The following is a 15,429-nucleotide window of genomic DNA, read 5'->3' as shown; positions in this document are numbered from 1 at the left end:
AATAAAAAGTTGTTCAAATGTTAGTGGTTCATGCTCAGATGCAAAGCTGGCATAATGCATAATGCACAAACGAATATAATGCAATTCGTTAAATATTCCTATGACTGCAATCATTCATCTGATAAGACAATCTACCTGGATATTAATGTGTCATATTAATTTAGCAGGTTCATTTTCTAATACAAATAATTAATACCAAAGAAACTTGGTGATGGTTATTTTAGAATAATGTAAAGATTTATATTGTGAGGGTTGGGTTAGACCGGTTAGAGACATCGTTGAGGATACGATAGACTTAACTTAACCTAAGCTGTATTTAGAATTGGTTTGAAATCGTTCATTGTTCTAAAATAGGCCCATTGGGATTAGTCCGTTTTGGTTGACTCACGTTGGTCTTATCTGGATGCGGCTTGAAGGAGTGTTGAATTCTAGCCCGGGGGCGTCGCGCCACTGGCCAGGAGGGCGACGGGGGACTCGAGGACGCCGGCGGGGAGTCCTGCCCCCCCATGGAGCCCCCCCAGGCGCTGCGCCCCCCGCTCCCACCCACTCCGGCCGGCAGGACGTACAGCATCACCCTGGGATACTGGCACACACTGGTCCTGCTGCCATACAAGGCACCAATGCCTCACTCTCACAGGAATACAGATTGAAATGTATTTCACAGACACTATTTTGTTTTATTCTTCAGAGACATTATTCATTGCCTTTTCGTTACATTGTACCAGTGACTTAGGATACTGATTTAAAATAAAGAAATTTTATGGTTATCCACTAAAATAATACAAATCAATTTCTTCATATAATTGTCTACCAAAGTTATCTTCACTGCGGAATGTAATTGCGAAAAAAACTCGAATTGTTTTTCCCTTTAACAGGCAACTTTATTTCAGCAAAATTGTGTGGAAAAGCTCGGAAAACTTGACCCCAGCTAATAAGAAACTAAATACATAATAACAGTAACTTATAGTTTTGACACCTCTTCAAGTGCTGATTGTAAATCTAGGTTATAACAATCGTAGAGTTCTGTATTCAGAAGATTTTGATTTGGGTACTGTCACTCCGAAGAACATTAGGAAACATAACCACGAAAATAACGATTATTTTGTGGAAATTTTAACAAACTTTGTTCTTATGAATGAAGAAAACTTCAACGTGAGTAACCCACAAACCTAACAGCCCTTCCTAGGGGAAAACAGAATGTGAATTCAAAAAGATAGTTTAGATAGTTCGTAAACGTCAAAATGTCGCGGGGAAAAGAGTAGAGCTCGCGGAGCGCCGACACCCACGCTACTCGGGGGCCAAAACCGACTGCACGCCAGTCAACAAGGCGCCCCGCGGCCCCCCACACTCCGCGCATGCGTCCCTCCTCACCGAATACAACATCCATAGCTTCATACTTCACCGTTAATTTATATATGAATTCATACGAAGGTGTCAGCTAAGCTAGCAGCCTTCTAATGCAACCACATATATGTCTAAAACATCTGAAGCCTTCTGATAACACTGACAGAGGGGTAACGCGAAGCGGTTGAACTGGAAACCCCATATCTCACACATTCTGTCTTCCCAGTACACGATGCCACAGGTTACAGGCAATTTCTAGCATATCGGACAAAGAAACTACTCAAATGATGAATGAACATGACCAATGTTGTAGCATATTATGACGTTTACGATTATACGAAATCTCATGGAATTGGATCCAGCTATGTGTTTCGTATCAGTAAAGATGAATAATTATTCATTCATGACAATCTTCAAATAGTGCGGTTGATTGAATAGCAATCTTATGGAGCAGCGAAACATAATAATATGCACAGTTGCGCCTAATGCTGGAAAGTAATTTAACCCCACCTGAAACCAGGAAAATACAATATTTTCTGTAAATAGAAGTACTAAAAAAACAAAAAGACATTTTGTGATTCATGAACTTACCGAGCTCTGTGGAGAATTTGTCACGCTTGGAGATCTCTGAACAGTCACCAAAGCCATAACACTCGCACAAACACATTAAAATACAAACTATTGTGTCTAAAATATGACAGCACAACACTACAAATAAATTCTGGACATCAGAAACGTCAAAAGAAGGATTCATCTGTCAGCCATGTTTAGTCAATTCACTTTACAATCAAGAAGATAGCCAAGGTTGACATTCCGCGGGATTTTTTAAAAACTTAAATTGATATGAGTTTTTAAAATCTTTGTAATGCACGAAACTTTGTTGAATATAATTAAAATATAGGTTTTATTCAAAAATCATAACAATTTGACACTACAGGCAATTTTCATACCAATTTTACCTTAGAATTTAAAACACGACTATTAGCACACCCTAGTGAGAAATATTCGAAACATTGTCTACCTCCGGAGCATACCAGCTTCAAAAAATAAAATGACCCATAAGAACAATCACCCAAGATGGCACATGGATGGCACTCTCGTTCAAAACGGTTGTACACCAAAGGTTTTGGTTTATAATTTTTGTGTACTTGTACGCAGCCGTTTTATTTTCAGTTCTTACGCATTTGATAAAAAACAGCTAGCAGCAGTGGTTTGTTGTGTTTGTTTATGGACTTACATACTGGCAACATTGTTTTTCTTCTGTCATAGTTATCACAATAATAATAATATTTATAACGCTTTCTTTCTGTTATTATTCTTTTACTTTTTAATTACAATTTTCAACTATAACCTGTAATAATCGTAAGTAGAATCCACACATCCTCTTACGCCATCAATGCTATTATAAATTGTGTAATTACATCATGGAGTAACCTTTTTAGTGATGGAGTGACTTTTTACCATGGAGTGACCTATCCGACAAGACTACTTATTATCGTATAATACGTCTTCTTACACTTTAACTAGATTGATTTACTTGTTATTTATTTATATTTTAACTGTAGCGACGTAATTCTATTGATATTTTGATAAACTTGTCGAATTCCGCGTCACGCTTAATACAACTTTACCTAAATATGACTTACATATTTTTGTAAGAAGAACAAGATAGAATATATTATTACCAAAGTTTCATAGGGTGTACCTGTACCACACTAAAAAAGAGACTCTTTTGTATTTGCTGTGAGACTAAGGACGGGTAATTTGATGAATTGTTAAAATTCTATGAAACAACCCATCCTTAGACTTGCTTCAACAACTTTACTGTTTTGGTTATTTTTTTAATTTTCTTTACATGGTGCTTATGAAAAAAATTAATGAGTTATAACTTTTATATAAAAGCACAATCTGATTTTGATTTATTCAGTCTCGACGCAGGAATTTCCCAGTGGGTCGGGCATGAAAAATGAACCATAATTTTTTTTTAATTACAATAAAAATCATAAATTAGATAAATATTTACCATGAATCAAATTTAAATAAATTTTGTAGACTATCCTGTAACTTTGTGGTCTGTCTTAAAATCAGTCTAATACCAAAAAGTCTTCAAATATCATCAAATTTATTTATTAAAATACAAAACAGTGATTTGATTTTGGGAATTCACATTTTAGATGTTGTCCGCAAGATATTTCACCTCCAATGCCCCAACAATAACAGCGAAGCAGTTGTACAAGCAATTATTTCGAGAATGCGATAAATTACCAAAGGAACCTCGTCATTTTTATAAATTTACAGTGAGACAGGTATGGACTGATAATACGATTTTTCAAATGGAACAAAATATTATGTGACATTGGAGATGTTATCAATGGTTCATAATCTGTGAATGCATTTATTATTATTTTAGAGTTATAAGCAACATGTTGCAGAGACTGACCCAGAGAGAATCCAACAGATTATCTCCAGAGCTTTAGAAGACTCCAAGTGGATAGCACAAAAGGTAATAATTGTAATGTTATTCAGCTAAATATAATTAACTTTACGAAAACGGATCTCGTGCTGCAACATTAAGATCTCTAGAATTATGTCAAATTCTTCCCTTACAATAAAAATCATACAAGTATAGAGCATAAAAGCTAGCACACAGTAATGTATTTTGAGCGTGCCATTAATATTTTTTATTACAAAATGTACACAAATAAATGAATAAACGGTAAAAAAAAAGAAATGGAAGAAATCAACTTCATATTTTAAAAAGCACAGTGACATTTTTTTTTTATCACAACGAGGAAATGTCCCTGAATAATATTCCAAATTGTAGAAATTTAATTTGCCTCGAATTTTTTTAAATTACTTATACAACAGATCAATCATCCATTTACAGTACACGATTTCTTATTTTAACATTTGGGAAGATAGGTTTTAAGGTTATTTAAAGAGCAATTAAAAATATCTGCTGTTTTAGATTCATTCAGTAGCACCATTCCTCTTGTCATGCTATGCTGTGTTAGAACATCTGTTCTGCCGTGTGGTATTTTGAATAAGTTGTTGTGATGTTTACGGATAAAGTTTTCAGGCACACACAGCATTCCAAGAGGAATAGGCTATCATAAAAACTTTCAATATTTGCAATGTTTGTTAAATTTGGAGATCACCAGCAAAAATTTTAAGGCACATCCCTGTCACACATGTGTAGGTATGTTGTGATTAGCTTAACGCTTAATTTATTATAACTTATCATGATGGAAGTAAAGTGTAAACATTTTCCAGTTATATTTTTGTAATGTCCCTTCATGTTATGTTTAAAATTGTTTCAGTATTCTAAAAAACAGGAAGGTGGCCATAATAAACTGGATTAAAAAATCTGATCATAATGAGCTCCTCAATAGAAAAAATAATAGTTTTAGTTAGTTAAAAATTATGTTTTTTACTATATTTTTAATTTTTTTGTTATTTAGTAGTTAAATATTTATTACTTCTATGGACTGTTCTCTAATAAATTAAAACTGCATAATGTAGTTATTTAAGTAAAGGTGTTGAAATTCTTTGTTTTTTTATTTGATTATTGGGTTTGGAGCTCTTCTTTATGTGAATGTCGACTACAACATATTAGACGTTGGCAAAATTGAATGAATAAATTCAATCTTGTGACCACACCAGATCTAATTCTTTATTTCAAAAGGAATTGATTTTTCATTATATACCTTTCGCCTTGCATCCTACGATTTTAAACAGCACCATAAATTTTTAATTTCTATTTTTCAGTAAAATTAATTAAATGAATAATGTTATACAGGTTGTCCGGGAGTAAAGTGCGCTGACTTTGAGGGTGATTCTACGTGATAGTACAAGTGAAAAATTTATAGTAAGTTTTTTTGAAATTCAAACGTTTTAAGGTAGTTTTTAGGTTACAAAGTTCAATTGTTTGTACTAAAAAATAAATATTCGTATGAGGAAAAATATGTTTGTATGGGAAAATAAACATTGGAATTTCTAAAAAAGTTACCTCCCTAAGTTAGTGCCCTTTACCCCTAACAACTCTTTAGTAAGGTAAGAATTATTTGGACTATAAACGATTTAAATATTATAATGTTTCGTAGGTATTTAAGTATAATTCTAAGGGCGGCGCGTACTCGCCAAAGGTATGGTGCATTCGTATCAAAAGTATACCGCACTGCAATACATAGGTGAGATCATCATAAGTCCCCAGTCCAAGCGACAAATAGTTCCGAGTAATCCAACTCTTTCACTCATCAAGGAATTAATACATTTATTCCGTATTCAGCCGTGACGTCGTAGTCCCAACAGGTCCCGGTCACACGTCTCATATCACTGGTCTGTCACTATTGAGTTTGTCCCGAGCGCTTAAAACCATACCCAAATCTTAATTTCACTTATTCAAGGAATTAAACCATTTATGTCTTTTTCAGTTGTGATGTCACAGGTCTGAGAACCCAGTTTGTCCTCAACGCATTTTTCCAGTATGTTTCAATGAAAACAGTAGTCTTTACTCCTTACTAGGTCTGCAGCTCGCGAGTTAGTCCAGTCACCGCAAAGCCATACTCAAAACACTAGTCAAAAGTTACTTATTCATTCCTCGATGCCGGCCGTGAATCCGTTGGGTAGACCCTTCGTTCCCATGTGCGCCGTGCCGTCAATTTCATTACATAGTCGCCTGAATAATTCCAACTTTAAACTTTAAGTTTAAAAATAAGTTTTACGCGTGAAACAAATAACTCTTTAATTTAAGATTTAATCGTAGACCTATAACATTGCAAAACAATCTTAAATGTAGCTGTGCTACCATAATATCCACTTTTATTAAAATGTTATTAGTTTTTTTGTTGTCAAAATATCATGTATTAAAGACAATTAAAATTTAGGGGCACTTTTATGAATGTCTGTTTGATAATTTTTAAATAGTTATTAATTAATTAATCTATATAAATAAAAATGTAAAAGTAGGTTTGTTTAAAATCTTAAATTTACGAAAGTTCTTCACCCATTTCTTTGAAATTTTGACAAAACGTTGCATTCGAATACACATATGTTTTTATATAGATTTAGTGTATTTTGTTTAGTCGTTGGTCTTGTTTCTCATAACACAGGAAATTTCCTTTCCTCTGGTATTAGAAATATTGATTTACTTTTTTAGATTGTAATTGTGCATTATAGTTTTGTGAAAATCAATAGAAATTTGCCTTGAAATAACTGCATAAAACATGGTTAGTTATTTTTTGCCAAAGGTGGAAGAAGCAATCACTGACATGCTCTGTCTTACAACCGATCATACATCATAAAAATTGAGAATACCTAAGGTTGATATTTTCTGTTTTTTATTAACCTAGAGGAGGCAAATGTCTTGGTACCTTGACAGCTACACATTACATTACATTTCAAAATTTGGAGTTGAATGCATTTGGTAAGAGACAGCATCTCAAATAAAAATGATAATATTATAATGTCCGTTTTAAACATTTCAATAATTTAACATGAAGAATTTATGGTCTGTTAGGGATGTACCTCATCAAACCTGTTCACTGTTTTTATGAACCAACTCAGGTGCTATAACCTAACCTAACCGGATGCTGCAAATTTTGCTGAAAAGTCTATGTATGTCCTTTTAACGACATAATTATATGCAAATTCCATTTAGCATGATATTAACCTATACATTGCTACGAGCAGGCGCATGCATTCCATATAGGCTATAAGCCTTGCTCATTTTAATATTAACTTTATAATATCCAATTAATTGTACAAATTATTCCTAGCAATAATTTCTAAAATTTGTTTACCACCTTACTGCCTGAATGGAATGCACTCGCCTGGGTAAGCACATACATGTATGCGCGAATAAACAGTGTCCCCAGCTCTACGTGCATAAATTTAATATTTCCTTTTCATGGAAAATGGATGAATATCACAAACATTTTTTATTTATTTGATAATTCTTTAGAATTGTTGATAAAAAAATATTTATTGCACTATTTTATGCCGACGACATTGCAGAACTTATACCGAGGACCAGGAGAGCCTCCAAGAGTGGATAAAACTTTTTAAACTGAGTGGTAAGAAAAGAGGACCAAGACTATGGCATTCTAAAATAGAAGTCAGTGTTGTAGAAAGAGGCCAAACAGATTCAACAGCTGTGGCAATGGAACACATCTAAAACACGATTTGTCCAGTTTAATTCTCAAATAATATCTGTCAAAATAGGGAGATTGATCGTAGAATAGGTACAGTAAGGGGGTATTTCACTATCTCTGATTATGTTCTGACCAAGCACTAATCCGCGGAATAGTCATTTTTTCATTTTCACTATATCTGAATAACGCTAACGCTCGGGTTAAAGTTAGATTTGACTAATCAGTGCTCGAACTTCACGTTAGGCGCTATTCCTCGAATCAAAGATGGCGTCAAAACATTCCGAGTTTAACAGCTGAGAAGTGAGTCGAATTTTGTAGAATGAATTTGAATGCTTGTATGATCCATCCTGAATTATTTGATTGTGTTCAAAATAAGAAACAATGTATTAATTCGACACGAATCTATCTAAAATGACCTGATAATCAACATAACATAACCAAACAAATGCACACTTCGCGGTGTACGGACTGTGACGCATGACAGCCGTGGCAGTAGATGGAATAACTGCAAACATTTTGCGATGTTGCCAGACTATTTCGAGTGTTATCTATCCGGAAGCTAGAAACAATGGTGAAACGGTCGCCGTTGAATAACGAAGTTATTCTGATCTTTAAATCCAGCCAACGGATAGCTAGTCAGATATTTAGCCCGACATAGTGAAATACCCCCTAAGTGAAGTATTACATTCTTTGTTCAGAATCTCTTCACAGAAAAATCCCTGATAAGGGTAGGTGGCTTGTACAAATGCTCATTATTCCAGGACCACCATTTGGTGATATCAGCATTTTCAGAGGGAAAACGTCCAGTAGGTTGCCCCGAACAAAGCTGGAACAAATGCTGAAACTATTGAAGGAGATTGGGGCTGCAATGGACCGAGGCCACATAAGTACAGCTAGATTGAAATGCCTGAAGGTGCTATGGCAAAGTTGTTATTATTAAAGAAAATTATTGGCGCAATTTATTCTCTCAAGTTAATTTCTAATACGATACCCTAGTTACAAAAAATTTCTGGGTTTTAAGTTAATGATGCCAAATGGTAAAGAAACTCTCACTCTTCGTATTTTATTTTTAAAAAATAAGTCATAATTTCTCTTAATTATGTGGTAAAATCAGATATTTCATTGGAATTATAATGAATCGGCACATTCTTAGTTCACTAGAGAATCATGGCAGATGTTTCCTTATTGAACTAAGTTAGATAGAGACATTTACAGTTCAATAAAGAAACATTTGACTTGTTTCTCTACTGAACAATTTATCTTACTCTACACTAAAACCTTTACAAATTCTATGAAAACAAATCAAACTTCAGGATTGATTGGATTAGAAGGTAAGCTAGGTATTCTAGATTGTTAATTCTGTAGTCTAGAAGTGGGATGCTACATATAAAAAGGACAAAATTTCCACAAGCCGAGCCACGAATTATGTGAAAGGAAAGAAGCAACCGCAAACGGCGCGAAACACCGCTTGCGGTTGGTTTGTTCCATTCACATAATTCGTGGCTCGGCTCGCGGAAATTTTTTACTGTTTATACGCACCCTCAAATGACATATTTTGTCCCTCTCTAAACAAATATCCTCTCTTTTATCAAGCGTTATCTAAAATAATTCAATTTTTTTATTTAAATTTTTTTACTTAAATACCAGCATATCCATAAAAAAATAATAATATTAAATAGTTTAAAAAAAACATTTTTCTGAGTACTACTACCTATTCTGGGGTAACTAAATAATATGGTAGATTATATACTATTGTTAAAAATATACAAACACATTATCTAGTAAGATGGTACAATTTGTCTTACACAGATGAGTCTTAAGAATTTTTTTTTTTTTAATTCAGAGGAAAACACATACTTACTTAACCCTTTTAGTGCCATTGTTTTTTACTCACATATACTTAGAAATGCCAAAGAAATCTTTTGTTTTTGATGTCGTTTACCCTTGTCTTGAAAAAAAAACTATCTCTTCCAAAAATTATCCAATTTTAGTAATTTTTTCCGTGTTTTCTTAATAAAAACTTGTACAAGGATAATAAAATACAAATAAAATTATGTAAATATATATTGCAAACAAAAATTATAACAAAAACTGGAATATAAAAGTAAAAAAGTTAACATGTGTGCTTTCCCGCACAGACTCCATGGAGCCCCTTCCTACAGCAGGCACAAATCAAATTGCTCCTCTTCACAGCGCTGTATTCCTTGCTGCTACACCGGTGTGAGCGCACCACAATGTCACTCCCACTATCACTTTCTTCACAACTTTAAGAACGTTCATTTTCACTTGAACTATTTTCGTATTCCGAAATTCTGGACATCCTGGAATACAGCTCCATTATTTGGACCCCTTCTGAACAAAACCATATCTTAGAAATAGAAAAAGTACAAAAAAGGTTTATGCGTTACCTGTATATGAGGGAATATACATACTATCCATTCCTGTATCCACCCTTGTTCTTAACAGGAATGCTCGATTTCAATACATTAGAAGCCCGTAGAAAAATATTTTTAGGCAAACACTTTTTTAAGTTAATCTCTGGTACAATACACAATCCGCCTATGTTGAAAGAGGTTAACTTTTATGTCCCTAACAATTATACTCGAGGGAGATCCCATGCACTTTTATATGCTCCGAAAGCGAGGACTTCTACCTATCAGAACGCGCCAATAAACAGAGCGACTCAACTGCTTAACGATTCTGCATTAGCCATCGACATTTTCAATGTCACCTACAGAAAATTCAGTAACTATCTTTTAACACATGTCACAAAATAGTAAAACTGCCTCTGTAAACTTTTTAATTTGTAATCTTCTATCGGTGTATAACCGTTTTATGGAGAACATGAAAAAATAAATAAATAAATTTTGGGTTAAAAATTTTCTTTTTCTAAATTCTTTTTATATTTTAATTTTTATATTATAATTTGAACTTTATGTAACACGTAGAAAGATAACAAATTAGATATGCGTGCAAGCTACCTTCCCTACCGCGCGCTAAACAGCAACTGATTTCGCTAGTGCTATCGCGCTCGTGGAAAATTTAGAAAGTACGCTCTAACGGTTTAACACATACATACACTTACTTACTAAAAAAGAAACTAATTAACCTTCACGTCGTTTTTCGCAGGGGTAAGCAGAGAGGATAGACAAAACACAACTCTGTTTGGCACACACTTCTTGCCTCATTCACACCTATACATAATATTGTCACTTCTGTTTCAAAAAAATATACACATATTAAGCTTGATAATCTAAAGAATGAAATCATCCAAAATCCCTTTCATCTTAATATGAATGACGACTCGGTATTAAACTATGACAATCTTGTAAACTACCTCACAAATAAAATTAATTATAATAGCACCACTAAAATTAACTCAAAAACATAAATAACCCAGATTGGATAACCAAAGACCTTAACCAACAAAAGAAACAAATTACACCTGAAACTAAAAAAACCACCAAATAACACATTATTGAAAACAGAATTCCTAGAAGTAAGAAATAATATTCCTACAAAAAAACGAAACTTAAAACAAACAAACTTCAGTGATCTTTTTAAAAAATGCGAAAAAAACAGTAAAAAAACTTGGAAGTTAATTAACAACATCATACAGAACCAAATGAATACTTTTTGTAATAAATTAATCATTAATTACCAAATAATCACAAACAACGTAGAGATATGCAATCACTTTAACAATTTCTTTTGTAACATTTGCTCCTCCTTAGCTGATAATATACATAACAAAATCACACACAATCTAGCCAATGAAATAACAATAGTATTGAATCGTTATATCTTCAACGTACTGCGGAATTAGAAATAAGTAAAATGATAAAATCCTTAAAACTAGATGCTAGTGCTGGTTATGCACTCAAATGTAATACAGTTCTAAGTCTCTCCACAGAATTGGTTCCTATTTTATCAAAGTTATTTAATCGGTGTCTTAGAGGGAACTTTTCCAGATAGTTAAAAAATTGCTAAGGTAATAGCAATTCACAAAGGTAGGTCCAAAACTACAGAGCCATTTCTATCTTACCAATCTTATCTAAAATCTTTGAATGTGTAATTTACGAAAGATTTAACAACTTTCTCAAAAAATCGTTCTTATATAAAAAAACAATATGGCTTTAGGAAAAATCGAACACACTTGCGGCAATAAATCAGTAAACTCAGAAGCAGCATTGATGGTGGAAATTATATTTTATCTAAACAAATTGACCTTCAAAAAGCCTTGGATACAGTAAGCCATAACATACTTCGTGCCATGTCATCAGACGTCCCTGACTTCTTCTATTATTCATTTCCACATCATATAAACTCCTTTCTTCGTTCATCCGAAAACCATCTATGCTACCCTTTCTTAATCTTATCCATTAAGCTTACATCAGCTTTACAAGAATTTACCTAATCTCCACCTTTTTTACACGGTCATCTACATCAGTGCTCCGCGACCTTTTCTCACCTAAGACACACTAAAATTCTTCCTGGAATTCCGCGGCACACCAAAAGCTAAAATATATAGGTATTAATTTATATATTTGAAAAGTATACATACATATAACTATAAGACATTTATTAATAATTGTAAAATAATAATCAATTAATGTGATACCTGCGCATTTCAATGAACACAAAAGTTTTATATTCGGCTCGATTTTTGACAACACGACTTTTAAGCATGACCTCTTATCATTTTTAACTAATACAAAATGTTTGTTGAAAATGGAAGTTTTTCTTGCAGCCCGCATGTCAATGTCGTTGAAAATGGAAGTCGTGCTAAGATTGCTGTGTCGAAAATGCGAGGATATTTGTATAGGATTATGTAAATCCAGAAAACATCTAATGGAACTTCGGAGAAGTGAAGTTTTAAAGTTATGTCATTATATAAATCTGTAAATTCCTCTCGAATTATATAGAGGCAGTGCTTCCGTAAAATTTATTACATTGGTTGCAAATGGATTTCGAATCCAATCTTATTGTTCCGTAATAATGGAACAAAAATACAGATCAAATTTGTGCTGAAGCATACTTAAATGTTGTTGGGCCAGATACACAATTAATTAATTGATACTGCAAGTTATCATGTTATTGATATGAACCCTGTCCAGTAGCCTGGGCCGCCACTGTATGGCGAAAAAAAAAATGACTTATTTCAATAAGCGCTACCGATAAAAAGTTGTCTTAGGTCTTTATTGTTAATAAAAAATTAAAAAAGTCATTGAATGTTATCGTTTTTAGGTTCCATTTTGCGATCGAAAATTGATTAAAATACATTTTTTGTGAATTTTTCCCAAGTGATAAGGTAATGAAAGAGTTATAATTACAATTTTCACAATACATAATTTATTTAGTATTGAATGCTATTTCAACATTAAGAATTTAACTCATAAATATTATAGATATCGTATAAAAATAAACGTAATCAATTATTCCGGTATGAAATCACGCTTAGTTTCAATTTTTGGCATATTTTTTCTTGAGATTATGGTGGTAGTAATAAGGCCTTCACTGTTCTTCTTGCCACACACTTTCGAAGATGCTTCAGTTACAACCTTCACACAGCGTTCTACCGATTGTGTGTGACAGGGGAATCTCTCAAATTTGATGAAAATGAAACTGATTTCTGAAGTTAGGTTAAGATCCTCCAGGTCTTGTTTTGTTACACCTTCTAAAATGGGAGGATATGTGATTGGCGTATCTTGCCAAGATATCATATCAATATAGCATTATGTATTAAAATTCAATGTTGGTACTTTAAATGTTTGGAGCTCTGTCCGGGAAAACTCTCTGGCTTTCAACAAACGTCTTATCCCAAGTTCTTTGATGATAGGCGATTCATCGGTTATCATTGATTAGGCTAAATTTTCCGGATGAGCGTAGTAAGCATTTCGCTGTATTACGGGATAAATGATGGCTTTTAATTCGTCCGGAAGATAGCCCGAATAGTTTATCATATTATAAATATGCCTCGCACCATCTTAGCTCGACCCATGTAGTTTTATATCAAACCATATGGGAACATATACCCTCATGATAAATGTGGTTAATATGACCAGATTTTCTGATGGCATTGCGCATCCAATATAAAGTCGTAGGATACGACTCGCTGTAGTAAGCCATCGTGCATGTGACATCACTCCTGGGTTTCTTCTTCTGCTTAAATCAGCATGCAGGACATCGGTTGAGTACTCCACATCAATATTTTAAAAAGATTAAACCGTAAATTATGACAATTATGAAGAGCCGAACCTACGGGGCCGGAAAAAGCACGAGGTCCAGTAGTTGTGCCATCCAACTTAATAATCAAATGACGTAGAAGCAGCTCGTTGCAATGAAAAAGACAGATCCAGCCACTGTACTGGACGATTTAAGTGTCTCTCCATCGTTCGAATCACACCACCAGTTGTTCCCGTGTTAACATTTGTACCATCACAACCAATTGCTTTTAAATGGTCAAGTGAAATGTTTTGACAAGCAAAGTATTCTATAATTGCTTTGGTTATATTAACGGCAGTGCCTGACCTAGGGGTAATATGGGTCAAGAAATGAGATCCTGGTTCCACGATTAACGATACGTGTTCTTCAAGTACCGTGCTTTTATAGTATTTCTGTCCTTTTTTTATATTAACCAAAGTCTTGTCCTTTCGACCATCAAAAAATAATCCACTTACTTTATCCTAGTCTTTGATTTCATGAGTATAGATCTGGTACGCAGACGTGCGCGACGCAGTCTATTTTTATCTATTACTTTATTAGTATTATTCCGCGTTATTATGTTGCAATCATTTAAGACGGCAGAAGCGATTGCTGCACCAGCTCGATCCGATATCCTGAACCTGTCGCAGATCTTGGAGAGAACTGTAAAAGATGGAGAGTTGCTGGTCGTCGGCATTAGTCTTATGTAGCCTACTTGATTTAGCGATCGGAGAAGATGATTTTGATGTTGAAGTGGAAGATAATGATACACTGTCTACAAATTCTTTTTCTTCACACACCTGGTCTTTTATTTTAATGAGATCTTTTCTCTTTCTCTTCATAGATTTTTCCATTTGTTTCGTAGTCGGTGTATCAACACTGCCGATGAACATCTTTCTCTCACCTCTTTGGTCTTCCAAAAACTGTTTTTCTTTAAGGGAAACTTTCCTTGCTTTTGAACAAGTACAATAATTGTCTTTACATTTACAAGAACAAATATCGAACAGTCGGGAGCTTATTTCCTTAAATTGAGATACTTTTTTTTTGAAACAGGAACTGCGGGCGGGAACTTTTTTGTGTCGTATAACTACAAAAATAATAGATTCTAGTTATATACAGTAAAGCTACATACTTTATTAAAGAAGATTTCATAAATGCACATGATTAAACTGATCCAGAATACTTTATAATGAGACTGAAAAAAACTAATTTTTAGCATATTTTCTCCAACTTTAAAGGCAAAGTGGAGCCTTAAGATATTTTTTGATTTTTTTTAAAGTATATTATTTTGATGTTTTAGATACAAAGACAACTTTTTATAAGTAGCGTCAAATGGAATTCTGAAGAAAAAAAAATCGGCCCACACTACTGTCCAGTTACAAGTGATTCATTTTATAAACATCTGTTCAGTTTGGTTGTAGGTATATACATATATTGGTGATTATTGGTGTTGTGTGAGGATAAAATTGATATATTGTAATTTACTTGTGTTCTTATATCCGATGTTATTTTTACTTTATTTAGTATTTTCTGTAAATATTTTTTGCCCACGGGTACTGGACCCTTAGTTTGTTATTATAATTAAATTTTTAAGTGAAAACCTATCATTAGATATTATATGTATTTTTTATAAGTTGATTATTTAATAATGTAAAAATCTGTTGATTTTCCTAAATAAACAAAAAAAAAAAAAAAAAAATTGCTTGTTTTCAATTGTACTAAGGTTGGT

At 33.5% G+C, this 15,429-nt stretch overlaps 2 protein-coding genes across 3 annotated transcripts in view; one reads left to right on the top strand and one right to left on the bottom strand.

Annotated features, from left to right (window-relative positions):
* ssh (Protein phosphatase Slingshot) overlaps positions 1-1,294 on the bottom strand; it is a 309,427-nt gene extending 308,133 nt beyond the window's left edge. Inside the window, exon 1 of the mRNA XM_089634891.1 lies at positions 389-1,294. Coding sequence (XP_089491017.1) covers positions 389-571 — 183 coding nt within the window. The 5' untranslated portion in view covers positions 572-1,294. The remainder of the gene's footprint in view (positions 1-388) is intronic.
* Positions 1,295-2,593: 1,299 nt separating this feature from the next.
* LOC149421575 (LYR motif-containing protein 9-like) lies at positions 2,594-15,049 on the top strand. 2 transcript variants are annotated; one of them, XR_016302535.1, is made up of 6 exons: positions 2,594-2,706; positions 3,519-3,650; positions 3,755-3,847; positions 5,144-5,212; positions 8,258-8,409; positions 15,001-15,049. XR_016302535.1 is itself a non-coding variant. In XM_089634885.1 (4 exons), the coding sequence occupies exons 2-4, from the start codon at positions 3,519-3,521 to the stop codon at positions 5,156-5,158; spliced, it is 240 nt and encodes a 79-aa protein (XP_089491011.1). In that variant the 5' UTR covers positions 2,594-2,706; the 3' UTR covers positions 5,159-5,270. The 2 variants fall into 2 exon arrangements, 1 of the variants encoding a protein (XP_089491011.1); XM_089634885.1 differs by lacking the exons at positions 8,258-8,409; positions 15,001-15,049 and having other exon boundaries at positions 5,144-5,270.
* Positions 15,050-15,429: the final 380 nt, after the last annotated feature.

Source organism: Hesperophylax consimilis, chromosome 8 (genome assembly GCF_061612785.1).
Source record: "Hesperophylax consimilis isolate HC1 chromosome 8, BYU_Hcon_1.0, whole genome shotgun sequence".
Taxonomy (NCBI): Eukaryota; Metazoa; Arthropoda; class Insecta; order Trichoptera; family Limnephilidae; genus Hesperophylax; species Hesperophylax consimilis.
Note: the sequence above shows the minus strand (reverse complement) of the source record. Positions and strands in the feature narration are given on the sequence as shown.

What these genes read in the sequence shown, in the direction of transcription:
- LOC149421575 (XM_089634885.1), top strand. Translation starts at nt 3,519, where the DNA reads ATGTTGTCCGCAAGATATTTCACCTCCAATGCCCCAACAATAACAGCG. An exon ending in ATAAATTTACAGTGAGACAG is followed by an intron (nt 3,651 to 3,754) that starts GTATGGACTGAT and finishes TTATTATTTTAG; the next exon opens with AGTTATAAGCAACATGTTGC.